At 39.4% G+C, this 14,729-nt stretch overlaps 1 protein-coding gene across 2 annotated transcripts; it reads left to right on the plus strand.

Moving 5' to 3' along the window:
• The first annotated feature begins 1,739 nt into the window (after positions 1-1,739).
• On the plus strand, positions 1,740-9,190 carry LOC147386858 (uncharacterized). 2 transcript variants are annotated; one of them, XM_086424500.1, is made up of 3 exons: positions 1,740-3,005; positions 4,096-4,172; positions 5,465-9,190. In XM_086424500.1, the coding sequence occupies exon 3, from the start codon at positions 6,554-6,556 to the stop codon at positions 7,619-7,621; it is 1,068 nt and encodes a 355-aa protein (XP_086280626.1). In that variant the 5' UTR covers positions 1,740-3,005; positions 4,096-4,172; positions 5,465-6,553; the 3' UTR covers positions 7,622-9,190. The 2 variants fall into 2 exon arrangements, with proteins under 2 accessions (XP_086280626.1, XP_086280627.1); XM_086424501.1 differs by having other exon boundaries at positions 1,740-3,001.
• The last annotated feature ends 5,539 nt before the right edge of the window (positions 9,191-14,729 follow it).

Consider the following 14,729-nt stretch of genomic DNA (forward strand, 5'->3'; position numbering starts at 1 on the left):
ATCCGTGAAAAATAATCGCAAATGATTATTTTGATTTTTGATGAAAAGTGGATACAGATCTCAATGTTTCCTTTGATTAACAGTCAAGTACAAAAATAGTGATGATGACGTATGTAGCTTTTCTTCTCTCCGAGCTTCGCGTTTTATCGGCTGAGAAGGTTGCTTGGACGGTTACTTTGCTTTGTGTTTAATCTTCTGTAGAGGCTTCTATAGATTTTCTTCTCTCCGGGCTTCGCGCTTTTTCGGCTGAGAAGGTTTTCTTGACTTCCGGAGAAGGGCTTTATGCTTGATCTTCTCTTTAGTTGGAGTCCGGATCTCTGAAGAACCTTGCTTTGTCTCTAGAGGAGGGCTTAAGAGCTTCTTCTTCTCTAGAAGAAGAGCTTCTGCCTTTTGAGAGAAAGTGATCCAGATCCCCCCTCAATGAGAGAGGCTCTTGTATTTATAGACTTAAAGATAATTTAGCTTTCCAATTATACCCCTAACTTAAAGAGGTTTAATTGATTTATTTAAAAGGCTAAATTTGTCCAAATCCCATTTAAGGATTCTATGGATTATTATTGAGCCAAACTCATTTATTTAGGTATAAGGCCCAATATTTAATATGTGGATCACTTGATTTAGTTAGATCATGGGTTTTATCTACGAAAACCCACATCCAAACATATGAAGCCCGTTCCGATTAATGGATCCTCAATTTAGACTTCTGGGCCTAACTGTGAGGTTAGGGACTTTATTTTGACTTATAAAATTTATGAGGGCCTCTTTAAAATTTTGATGTCCACAAATGCCCCCTCAAGGATATGTTGTCGGATACGTGGTTGGGGACAATGTGTCCTTGAACATATTGTAAGGAGTGTGGACACTTTGGTGGAGACTGACGTTGTTGTTTTTTTTTTAGGCGCTTCTGTTTTCAAATCGGATGGAACCTCAAGACCCCATGATTTTGTTAATGCCTTTATCTTTCAAGCTTTCAAACTTAGAATGTCCAAATTTGAAGCGGATAGCCCATTTCGAATTTTTTTATGGAACTCTCCTCGTGGTATTTTGAAATTATTTCAAACCTCTACATTTTTACCAAAATCTGAAACACATCCTTGGCAATGCCACATGTAATCCAATGGAGAGGATTCCTTCCAAATTTTGGAGCCCTTGCATTTTTGCTAAGATCCGAAACACATCTTTGGAAATGCCATGTGTAATCCAATGGAGAGGATTCCTTCCAAAGTTTTGGAGCCCCTGCATTTTTGCTAAAATCCGAAACACATCTTTGGAAATGCCACGTGTAATCCAATGGAGAGGATTCCTTCCAAATTTTGGAGCCCCTGCATTTTTTTATAAAGATCCGAAACACGTCTTTAGAATTGCCACGTGTTTTCCAATGGAGGGGATTCCTTTCAAAAATTTTTTTTTTTTAAAGGCCCCTTAATATAGTGAAACTCATATTTTGCTGTAGGTGTACTTGGGTTACATAAGATCATGCTCTCAAAATATCCTAACTCAAAGTTGGTGCACCTGAGTTGCGTAGGATCATTTTAATGGATTTGTGAGGTATTGGATCAAACCAACCTTCCACACATTCACCTTAGGAAAGGTAATAGCTCTACAGCTGTTTTACATTCAATCCACGTAGAAATAGTGGTTTGATTATTTATAGACTGGCCTTAAATCAAACTAAAACAAACCCATTAACTTTTTACAAGGCCCAATTGTATTGACCTCAAATTGGGGTATGGTATACATGTGTAAAGCATGTAATTGTACCTTTTTATTTCTTGTCTTCAACGGAGTACAGAATATGTAAATTCATTTTAAGATATTATGTTTCAAGAATCTCACAGCATATCATCGCCTCCACTCCTATAGATTGTATGGCGAACCATTCATATGGGAGGCTTGAGGTCTGCACTTGACAACTACAGTGGGAGCGGTGATGTTAATGGCTTTGGGGTAGCTAACTCCATTTTTCCAATAATGATGCTCAGCCAAAACTGATCGAAGGTACGAAGATGACGGGATTTTAGGTGGAACGATCATTCGACGAAAAAAAAATCTGAAATTTGAGTACGATCTTTTGGATTGCAGCCCGATCAGGTTTCTTTTTTTTTTCTTTTCTTTAAGAGTTCTTGTCTGACTCACCTCTTGAATCTTTCAAGTTTTTTTTTTGAGTTAATTCGGAGAGGTAGACGACGAGTTGTGACCGAGTCACCTCAAAATCCCTTAACAAGATTTGATTTTCTACGAAGTTAGTAAACTTAATTTACTATTTTTTCTTTATTTTTTATTTTTACCAATTTTTTGACGGCTTTGTGTAAGCCTTTTGAGGTTTAACAATTAAAAAACTGGGGTGTCAATATAGAATTGGAGTCTAGGAAGTAAAACATTGGGGGTGCCCATATGAGTTGTATCCAAATTGGAATCCAAATCTTCCACTCCTTCTCTTCGTTCCCAGATTTCAGCGATGGAAGGGGGTTTTGTGGATTTCGATCTGAACCATTCGACGACCCTCATCTCTCTTGCTTTCTTTTCTTTCCTTCTTTTTTACATCTCTGCACCCACAACAGTGTCCAAGAAGGAGTCCTTCTTTTACAAACCGATCAACGAGTTTGGGTGAAGTTCTTTTCGCCACTTCCGTCGATTTCGGCGAACTTTGGTCGCCTATTTCATCATCTCAACTCTTTTTTCTTCTCTTCTTCTTCACATTTCTGCCCCCAAAACCGTGTCCAAGAAGAACTCTTTCTTCTACAAATAGATCCAATGAGTTTGGGTGAGGTTCTTTCAATCCTTCTCAAACACCGATAGCTGATTTCGAAAGGATTCATCTCTTATAAATAGAGCACACGATTGATACTGTCGATGGCTAATTCTTGAAGAGATTTGCAATGACACACCAGTTCTTGGAGTGTTAATTCTTGAAGAGCTTTACAGCGACACATTGGTTTTGGAGTGTTAATTCTTGAAGGGATTTGCAGCAACAAGTAGGCTTCTTGAGCGCTACGTGTCTGTAGGTACCCTCTACTCCTTGTCTCCTTCTCTTTTAAATTTTTTTTTTCTGAACATGGTATCGAATGAGACATCAAACAGATCCTGTGTTCCCCGAGCACCCATGGAGCTACATAATTTCACATCTGATACTTTGTTGCTCTTATCTTTGTAAAGCAGCAAGTATGAGTATGGGATATCAACACAGAACTCCATAAATTGAACCTCATTATTAATATAAAAGCTATCTGAAAAACTTTTATATTTTGGTTTTGATGGCTTTCCATCCTCTATTTTTGTGAAGTCGGATAGTTGAGATTTACTTGAAATTTTTTTTTTGAAATCTCTTGGCAAAAAGAGCACGATGGTTTTGCTCTTGTCAGGGCAACGTTGTTCAATGAGTCTGATTTCTTTGAAAAGCTCTGTTTTCTTTTCGGGAATGATCATTGGATCTGAATCATTTACCTTGACCTTCTCGACTTTCATCTCTAAGTAATTTTTCCAAAAGACTGATCTGTTGTGAAGAGCTTTTACTGACAAGATGATGTTTTGTTAGAAACGTTTTTTTTTTTCTAACCCTTGAAAAGTTGAGGCATTTCCTTTAGAAGGTTTGACCGAATGAGAATCGACTTCTTTATTAAAAAAAAAAAATCCATATAGATTTTGGAAGGAATGGCTCTCTCTTTTTTTGAACTTGATGAGTTTGACTGATTGTCTGAGTCATCATAATCGAGGGAGAAGGAAATTTTTTTGTTGATTGATCAATTCAAGTCAAATAATATTTGATTAATTTGACAAGAAACTTCATTCTAAAGGTGTTTTTTTTTTTTTACCTCTTCCCTTAAATTTTTTTTAATTCAATGAAAACATCGTCTGACCACCCATGACACAGTGATTTTCACTAAAGTATAACAAAATCCTCTTCTTTTTAGAACAACTTGTTGAAGGATATGAATAGAGTCCTTTGAGCATATAAAATAATCTTCTTGAATTGATTGTGATTTGAATCATGCTTTGATTATTTTGTTATACTTTATCTCTTCTCCTTGTTGGGTCTCATTTTTTTTAGAACTTACGAATGAATCAATATTGAAACTTCTCTTTTTTTTCTTACAGATCCAGGATTACCAATATATTGATACAAAGATCTGATTCTTTATATTCAATTGCAATAGCTTCGAAACTACAGGAAAGTATGGATCTTAGTCATTCTTCCCATATATTTTCTTTGAACTTTGTCATCTTCGCATTTCCTTACTTATAAATTGTAACTAGAATTACAAATTGAGAACTTATAACCCTTATCAGTCAACTTTTAGAACATTTATCTGTTAGTCTGCTTAACAGTAGCCAATGTTGAATTGTTAAAAGTATTGTGTGATAAACGATGTACATGTAGAAGAACCATGCAACGAACCATTTGTCCAACTAGTTGGCCGATCTCTAGCGCAATTGTTCATCAGTAGTGCTTATGAGGTGACAACGTCAACTGACTGACAAACGTCAACTGGCTAGAAGAATCACGATACGCAAGCTTTATGCACGTAGAAGATCCATGCGACGAATTATTTGTCCAGTTAGTTGACTAACCTCTAAAGCAACTGTTTATTAGTAATGCTTAGGAGTGGATGACGTCAACTGGCTGACAGACGTCAACTGGTTTAAAGAATCGCGGTACGCAAGCTTTATGCATGTAGAAGATCCATGCGACGAACTATTTGTCTAGTTAGTTGACTAACCTCTAAAGAAACTGTTTATCAGTAATGCTTAGGAGTGGATGATGTCAACTGGCTGACAAACGTCAACTGGCTAAAAGAATCGCGGTACGCAAGCTTTATGCACGTAGAAGATCCATGCGACGAACTATTTGTCCAGCTAGTTGACTAACCTCTAAAGCAACTGTTTATCAGTAACGCTTAAAAGTGGATGATGTCAACTGGCTGACAAACGTCAATTGGTTAAAAGAATCACGATACGCAAGCATTATGCATGTAGAAGATCCATGCGACGAACTATTTGTCCAGCTAGTTGACTAACCTCTGAAGCAATTGTTTATCAGTAACGCTTAGGAGTGGCTGACGTCAATTAGCTGACAAACGTCAACTGGTTAGCAGCATCACAACGTCAATTGGTTGACAAACGTCAACTTGTTAGAAAAACCATGCGACGAATCATTTGTCCAATTGGTTAGCCAATCTTTAAAGTAGTTGTTTATCAGTAATGCTTAAGAGTACACAACATCGATTGGCTAGCAGCATCATAATGTCAATTGGCTGACAAACGTTAACTGGTTAGAAAATCATGCGACGAATCATTTGTCGAGCCGGTTGGCTAATCTTTAAAATCAGAGCATTATTGAGCATGATGATTTTTTTTACTCATATTCTTATGTATCTCTAATCAATGTGACCCTAATACTTAATGAGACATATTACTTTTTTTTTTTAATAAATGTATTTGGTCTCCCCCCCCCCTTTTTTTTCAGAGATGGCTAGAGACATTATTTCCAAAGGTTTAAAGAATAAGAACCATTCCAAACGGAACTTACCGCGTGAAGGTTGGGTAGATGATCCTGCAAATCCTTCTCAAAAGGGAAAATGGCTTTGTTTTCCCCATGTTATGATAACCGATCGTTCAAGAAGAGGGAACATTTTATCTGTGGAGCTAAAGCTTATTGTGCACATACCGATGACTGGTCCTTTGAAGGCACAAGATACAGAAAGGGACACATCACTTGATATGACAGTTTTAAGTGAGTATCCTCCAACAGCTGACTACTTACTCCCTGGAGATGAGATTGATACAGAGCGTCAGCCATCTTTATGTCATCCTCCACATCATGACCAAACTCGTAATTGTCCACAAGCTGTTTTGGCACAGAAAATCATGCAACGTTTCACTCGATGGGGTTCAGCTATTGAACCTTGAGGCGACATTCGATATCTTAGTGGTTTTTGGGACTGGAGCTTGGATGTGAGCCATAAACTACAAAGTCGAAAGTCGAAAGTCGATAACTTTCCTTAGTGAAGCTATATTTGCAGCTAGTAAGGAGTACAGTTGTCCTAATGACATGTATCGAGCTTTATGTGAGTTTTGATGTCCCGAGACTAACACCTTTGTTACGGGTCGTGGGGAAGTTGGCATTTCTTTATAGGAAATGCAGAAGATTTCTGGGTTTTCTATCACGGGTGAGTATTATGAAGAGGTGGTGCCTAGTTTTGATGAACTCATGGGTTGCAACGGTGTTCTAGGTCTTCCTCTTTCTTGCCAGCATCTATTCAAGGCGTACGCTTTACTGATTTTTGAAAATGGGAGTGACTGTGTTAGCCACAGTGAATGGCTTGATTTCTGGTACACTAAAGCTGAATGGATTTCTAATCCTCGTCTGACAGTAGAGTATAAGAAGAGAGCAAAATCATTTTACTTTGATCGTAGTGACCGTCAGCATCCCAGAACAAAATTACGAAGACCTTTTTCTTCTCGAGTTACTTTGGCTAAATGAGGTCGTAAAGAGGGAGAAAATCCATTTATTAGGCTCGATTTTCCTACAAATCAGAATGTTGAAGATGAAGCTATGACAGCTGCATACCTCTCCTTATGGTTATGTCGTTTCGTTCTCCCCTGTGAGAATGGTGATCTTATTCGTCAAAGCACTTTCAAGGTAGCAGCATTGATGGCTCGAGGTACTACGTTCAGCTTGGTACCTCCACTTCTGTGTTGTTTATACAAAGGTCTAACTCAGACCTATTGGGCTATGAAAACACAGAAAGTTGTAGGTGCCTCCACGAGTTATTGTCCCCTTTATTACTTGTTTGGGTGGGTTGGACTTCATTTTCCTCGGGGAGTATTTAGTAGCATTGATGCTGACTTTGGACCTCCGTATCTGGTTCGCACAGCTGGTGTTTCCAACTCATACTTTTATTGGGAAGATAATGCTAAAGATGCGAGGAATCTGATCAGCACCATAGATTCTAGTGATTTTAAATGGCATCCTGAGGAGATTTGGCCACCAAAAGGTCATAGAAGGATGCGGACTGAAGATGGTAATGATCCTTTTGAAGTTCAAGCTTTCATGATAAGCTGTTGTCTTGGATTTGTTATATTTCGATATGGTGATGTTTGCGAGGTGGAAATGTATAGCCCTCACAGGTTTGCTCGTCAACAAGGCTTTCGTCAACGTATCCCTCGAACTCCGATTCCTTTCACAAGATCCGTGGATGGGATTGAGTTATACAGTTTATGGTTGTCTTTGACTCAGACCAAAAGTCAAGTCAATTTTTTTATTCCTCCAAAAGTGCAAAACATGAACCGGCAATTTAATAAGAATTATAGGGATTGGTGGGTTCAAGATGTACTACCTCATTTGGATGCCCTTGATTTTCGTCTTCTTGAAAATAGCGTCTCCGTTCTGAACTTTAATTTTAATGAAAGAAAAGGATTTGAAGATCGTGAGGCACGTCGTGCTTTTCTTGTCACGCAAAAACCTTCTCGAAAAAGAAGAATAGAACACACTCGCATTGATGATACGCATTACAGAACCTATATTGAAATTGCGTTTCAAAAAAATACTGCCAGCGCCTGCGACTACTCAGACGGATCAAGCCAATATTGTTGGGGTAGATGTAGAACAAGTTGTTCATAGATCAAGTCCCATGAATTCTTTAAAGCTTGTTGCTCATATTGAGCCTAAAGATACAAGTGTGACTCTAGATGAGCAAGAAGCTGAAGCTAAGAATGATATGTCTCCTAGGAAAGGTAATTTTACACAATTTTTTCCTTTCTTAGAAATTTCATTATTAATTTTTTTTTAATAATCTTTTGTGATTTAATTGTTCTCGCAGAATCATCAACCAATATAAACTCCATTGCCGATTTGTTCGCCTCAAAAGATTTTCCAGTCCTCCCTGTCTTCTCGGGTATGGGAGATGTTTGGAATGTCAGTCATCTTAGTAGAGGGTTTTCGAAATTGATTGATACTGAAAACCCCTCAAAGAGCGATGGGGACGAGGTTTCTTCATGTCCTCGTCAGAATTCTCGTGGCACTCCATCAACTTCAACTACACATACGGTTCCTATCGCATTAGTTTTACCTAATTCTAATAAGTTGGTTGATTCATCTGTGATTGTTCCGAAGTCACATGGAATGCTTACTGTTTCTACCCAAACTCGACAAGCTTCTTTGCATGATAGTGATATCGACTTATGAGTTCAACAAGCATTACATAGTACTCGTGATGAATTTCTTCGATCTAGAGTTGAGTTGATGCTCAATATTGGCTTTTCCAACCTAAGAGAATGGCAATCACTTCATATGCCTGCCATCATCTCTTCTTTCAAGAATGCTTTCAGAACTGATCCTATGCCTTTTACTAACTTCTTCGAATCACTTATAACTGGAGTAGAAGCGTATCTTTTAAGATGAGAGAAGGCTTTATCATCTTTGTCAGCAGATGATAGGGATCTTCAACTATCTGTCTTAGATCAGGAAGCTCAACTAAAACGTCAATCAGTGGATAGTTTACGTACGCAACTGACTGAAGTTAAAGATAAAGAAGTTGAACTGACTAAACGAGAAGTTGAGATAGAAATCGAGGTGACTCAGATCAGAGAAAAACTACAACAAGTCGTTGCTTATAAAGAATCTCTTAATACTCAAGTTCAGGAAGAGGAGGAGGCTCTACTTACTGTTGAAGCGGAGTGTACTCGCTTATCTAATGCTCCAATCATTGATGATGATGAAATAGCTGCTTGCGAAGCCAAGAGAGAGTCTTTGAAAAAGAAGTTTTGGAACCTTACTTCTTTCTATTAAGTTTTATTTTTTTTATTATTATTATTTTTTTTTACTGTATAGGACTTAGGAAATTATAACATTGTTCACTTCATTTGAAATTAATAAAATTCCCCATTTTCCTTATACGAGTATTTTTTTTTTGATGTGGTTGAACTTGAAGTAACTTTACAGGCTGCCTACGTACCCAAAAACGGGATCAAACCATAACGTAGTTCAGATGGATGCTTTAAGTTTTGCCTAGACCGCCCTCTCAGATTTTCAATCTAGCGAGCTCAATTCTTTTTTTTTTTTTGGACCGTTCACAGTTTTAACTCATGCGGGTCAGGAGTATTATGTAGTTTAAACTCGTACGATAATGAGCATTGCTAAACAGTTTAGGCTCATGCCGAGGAGCATTGTCAAACAGTTTAGGCTCGTGCTGGGGAGCGTTGTCAAATAGTTTAAGCTCGTGCTGGGGAGCATCGTCAAACAGTTTAGGCTCGTGTTGGGGAGCAACGTCAAACAGTTTAGGCTCATGTTGGGGAGCATCGTCAAACAGTTTAGGCTCGTGTTGGGGAGCAACGTCAAACAGTTTAGGCTCATGTTGGGGAGCATCGTCAAACAGTTTAGGCTCGTGCTGGGGAGCGCATTCTTTCAAGCATAGTATCTTTTGAGGAATTTGCCGTTAATTGGGCCAAGACGTAATCCTTCTGGTGTTACAAGAAGATATGCACCATTAGTATATACTTCTTTCACTACATGAGGCCCATCCCATTTCGGATCAAACTTCTTTCTAGAATGGTGTGGGAGGATGATTGGTCGTTGTACAGCGAGAACTAAATTGCCAACTTGAAAAGAACGTGGTCGAACTTTCTTATTGAATGCACGTGACAGACTGGCTTGGTAACATTCTAGCCGTTGTTGTGCTTCCAATCTTTTTTCGTCCAATGCTTTAAGTTCAGCCAGACGTAACTTAGCATTCTCATTGCAGGTCAAACCTTCTTGGATCGCAATCCTTAAGGAAAGTATTTGTCGTTCCAATGGGAGAACAACTTCAACTCCATAAACCAATGAGTAAGGTGTGGCTTGTGTGGAGGTGCGGCATGAGGTTCTGTATGCCCATAATGCTTCCCCAATTCGTTCATGCCAATCTTTTTTAGATTTTGAGACAACCTTCTCAAGAAGCTTGCAGAGAGTTTTGTTGAAGGCTTCGACGAGTCCATTTGCTGCAGCGTTGTACATTATAGAACATCTCTGCTTAATGTTAAACTTCATGCAGAATTGATCTATCAACGTATTACTAAAAGATTTCCCATTATCTGTCATGATATATCGTGGAATGGCGTAACGGAAGACGATATTATTTTTGATGAAGTCGACTACTGTTTCTTTCTTGACCTTTCGAAGGGGAACTGCTTCAGTCCATTTAGAAACGTAATCAGTCTCGACAAGGATATAAAGATGTTGTCTTGAAGATTTTGGGAGTGGTCCAACTACATCAAGTCCCCACCCGTCAAAGGGCCAAGATGCGATTGTAGGATGCAATGGCTCAGGCGGTTGACGAATGTAATCTCCATGAAATTGACAAGCTTTACACCTATTTGCGTGGTTTAAAGAATCTTTCACCATAATAGGCTAGTAAAATCCCATCCTCTTCAGACTGTGATGGAGTTTTGGTCCTGACTGATGTGAAGCATTGGGGTTGGCAATACAACTGTGGATGACGCGTCCTCCATTGATTGACCCACTTTCATCTGTCGAGTTTCTGGTTCTTCTTACTTCGTTTTTTTTGAAATAGAGGACCGGGAGAAATCTTATCTGCGTCATTCATAGCATGCTTTCCTTTGTCAGATTTTTGCTTACTCGAAGGAGGTACCGAAATTGGAAGTGCTTCTTGAATGACATCCCCTTCAAAATAGAATTTCACATCTGCAAAATACGTTTCTGCCTTATCAAATGGTTGATCTTCTGCTATCACATGTTTCTGCACACCATCTTGGTAATATTTGAAGCATTGATGTAACGTGGATGGTACTACCCCAGTTTCATGCAACTACGGTCGGCCGAGAAGCAAGTGATATGAAGTTTTACAATCAATCACATGGAATAGTGCTGTTGACTCCAAATCTGCGATAGAAAGCTTGACTCTTATCATGCCGATCATTCTTTGACCTCCTTAGTTGAAGCCCTGAATCATCAACTTACTGCGAGCAAGTTGATCCAATGAGATGCCAACTTGTTTCATAGTATGAATTGGCATGATGTTGACCGCAGAACCGCAATCCAGGAGGATTATTTGAATTTTAGTTTCTCTCACATAACCTGTAACATAAAGAGGCCTATTGTGAGGTCGAGACCCCAATTGGAGATCCTAGTCAGTGAAGGTGATTGTGGCCATACACATACTGTCTTGTTGTGGATCTATGTCAGGTTGAATTTCCTGTTTTGAATCAGTTGAGCTTTGCTTTGAAGTAAGCTGAACTTTTTGGAATTCACTGGACAAATCACGTCGACTTGTGAATCTTCTATTTCCGAGGTGCTATTATCTTTCTCAAGTCGTTGATCTCCCTCACTAGAAGTAGTACGATGTTTTTCGGGCCTATCACCGACATCATCTTCTAGCATTTCTGTTTCTACTTGATGACATGAAACCGTGCAGACTTCCTTTAAGAGCTTCTTGGGTAAGAATTCTAAAAGTGTGATCGGTAGACGAGGAGGTTGCTGAAGGATGTCTTCGGGGTCTGCGGGCGGAACTCGGAAAGCCTTCTTCTTTGTTGCTCTCTTTCATTTCTTTGACCCTGTACTTGGTTTTGACTTTCTTCTCTTTCTCTTTGACTTCGAAATAGAAGGAGTCGGCACATATGTAGGACGTCTTTTTCGACGAGTGACAACTATCCACCCTTCGTCATCAACTGAAGTAGACTGTTAGATACTCGACTTTGAATTTGAAGTCGGATGAGATTGTGGTCCTTGTTGAAGTGAGTAGGAAAGGTGATGATTTTTCTTTAATGTGGCCTTGCCCCTAGCGTGGGATGGGCCTTTTCAACATCAAAATGTACGGATATGAGTTGTGATGGTTTAGGTAAAACTTTGGTGATCTAAGGAGATGGAATCTGCGTAGCATACTGACTTGTCAAGAGTATTGGATTAAAAGATCCAAAAGTGACAGAGGTCATGTTGGAAGTAGCAACATTTTCGACACAGTCAAGTTCAATTTTCCCTTGACGTGCCAAATCCATAATCTTCTCTTTGAAGACGAAGCATTTTTCAATCGGGTGACCAATCACCCTATGATAGCGATAATATTTCGGATCATTGTCGCGACCTGCTTCCTCGGGTCGTTTGGGTACTGGAAGTTCAATGAGCTTTAATTTCAACAACTCTTCAAACATGCCCAAGACGTCAACATCGGGAAAAGGGTACTCTTTGCCTCAAGCTCTTTGAGAGTTTTCTAAGCTTTTCCTTTTTCTTGTGTTGAATCAGTTAGCGGCTGATCTTCTCTTCTTTTACCTGTGATCTTGACAGGTTTGCTGGTGGTGGTAAACAAGACTTCTTTAGTTTTGAAAGACTTGCCATCCTTCTTTTCTTGTCTACGAGGCTCGCTTGGGCGTGAAGTCTGATGCACAGCTATACTCTGCTCCATGTCGTGGGCTCGAGTCGCTAGCTCTTCGAAAGTGTGTGGCTTAATTCCTTTCAAGATGTAAAGGAGTTGCCAGTGCATCCCTTGAACACACATCTCGATAGCAGAAGATTGGGAGAGTCGATCCATACAGTTGAGGAAAAGATTTTTCCATCGCTCTATGTACTAAATGACTGGTTCATCTTTCCTTTGTTTGACGGCAGCGAGCTCCACCATACTTACTGTTCTTCTAGTACTGTAGAAGCGGTCGAGGAACACTCTTTCAAGTTGATCCCAACTGTCTATTGAATTGGGTTCCAAGTCGGTGTACCAATCAAACTCATTACCATGAAGGGAGCGAACGAATTGTTTTACCATGAAATCACCGAATGTACCGGCGTTGTTGCAAGTTTCGATGAAGTGGGCAATATGCTGCTTTGGATTGCCTTTTCCTTCAAATTGTTGGAATTTTGGTGGTTGATATCCTATCGGAAGACGCATTTGTTCGATGCGTTGAGTGTAGGGTTTGGAGTAAACCAATGAGGACTGTGGCATGCCCCCATACTGAGTACGAATGGTGTCAGTAATCATTGCTTGTAGTTGTTGAACAGAAAGTGAGGCAACAGATCCTTGTGGTGGATCTCGAGTAGCTTTTCGTGAACCAGAATAGTCTGCTCGTTGTTCCTCTTTGTGCGGAGCCATGTACGCTTCAGGGGTGAATCCTGGAGGATGCGAAGGTCCAGCACTCGATTCATTCTCCTTGTCTTTATGTTCCAAACAACTAACAAGGGTTGCAATCTGAATGTCTTTGTCTTCCATTGCTTTTGTTAATTTGTCTATGGTGTCTGCCATCTGGGCAACTTGTTCCTCCATTGTTAACGCTCCAGCTGTCATCACTGCTCTGATAGAGGTGTGAGTTTATGACGAAGAAGTGATCGATAAAGATCTAGACGATCCCTCGCTTGACTTCGAATCAGATCCAGAATCTGACGAGTCATCTTCTACCACGTCTGCCCACGATTCTTTTGTGGTGAGTGCCGTTTTTGTGGCACGTTTCTTAGAGTGATGCTGGAGAGGCTCCACTAGCTTGATTCCACCAGTCTTTGTCATTGTTCGTGTCACATGATGATCGCGACTAGTAACCTGATCAGATTCAAGATTGGAAGAAAGGATTTTCTTACATTTCTCAATAGCGGCAGATGCGATAGCGTTGACGTTGCGAGATGCCATCGATGCTTTAGGTGATGTTCTTGCAGTTGACTGAAAGATGAGAGGTTGAGATGGTCCCACCGGGCGTGCCAGAAATTTGTCGACAATAAATTTCAACGGAATTACCTCGAGATCCGTGAAAAATAATTGCAAATGATTATTTTGATTTTTGATGAAAAGTGGATACAGATCTCAGTGTTTCCTCTGATTAACAGTCAAGTACAAAAATAGTGATGATGACGTATGTAGCTTTTCTTCTCTCTGAGCTTTGCGCTTTATCGGTTGAGAAGGTTGCTTGGACGGTTACTTTGCTTTGTGTTTAATCTTCTGTAGAGGCTTCTATAGATTTTCTTCTCTCCAGGCTTCGCGCTTTTTCGGCTGAGAACGTTTTCTTGACTTCTAGAGAAGGGCTTTATACTTGATCTTCTCTTTAGTCGGAGTCCGGATCTCTGAAGAACCTTGCTTTGTCTCTGGATGAGGACTTGAGTGCTTCTTCTTCTCTAGAGGGAGAGCTTCTGCCTTCTGAAAGAAAGTGATCCAGATCCCCCCTCAATGAGAGAGGCTCTTGTATTTATAGACTTAAGGATAATTTAGCTTTCCAATTATACCCCTAACTTAAAGAGGTTTAATTGATTTATTTAAAAGGCTAAATTTGTCCAAATCCCATTTAAGGATTCTATGGATTATTATTGGGCCAAACTCATTTATTTAGGTATAAGGCCCAATATTTAATATGTGGATCACTTGATTTAGTTAGATCATGGGTTTTATCTACGAAAACCCACACCCAAACATATGAAGCCCGTTCCGATTAATGGATCCTCAATTTAGACTTGTGGGCCTAACTGTGAGGTTAGGGACTTTATTTTGACTTATAAAATTTATGAGGGCCTCTTTAAAATTTTGATGTCCACAGTTATGTGTGCACCTCCACATCAGCAATGTCATAATCGATGTACATTTCAATGTTACTCCAGCATGACTCTGGAAAAATATGAGAATGTGCAATTAATGATTTTTAAAAAGAATTACGACTTAAATGTTTTTGTAATTGATTCTATTGAAGATGTCCCCTTTCTAGCCCCTAAATCTTATTGGGGAGATGCTTTGGGGGTCTTCCCTTTGTGAGAATCTTTTAAATCTCCTCCTTTG

Source organism: Akebia trifoliata, chromosome 14 (genome assembly GCF_017979445.1).
Source record: "Akebia trifoliata isolate Shusen 1 chromosome 14, ASM1797944v1, whole genome shotgun sequence".
Lineage (NCBI taxonomy): Eukaryota > Viridiplantae > Streptophyta > Magnoliopsida > Ranunculales > Lardizabalaceae > Akebia > Akebia trifoliata.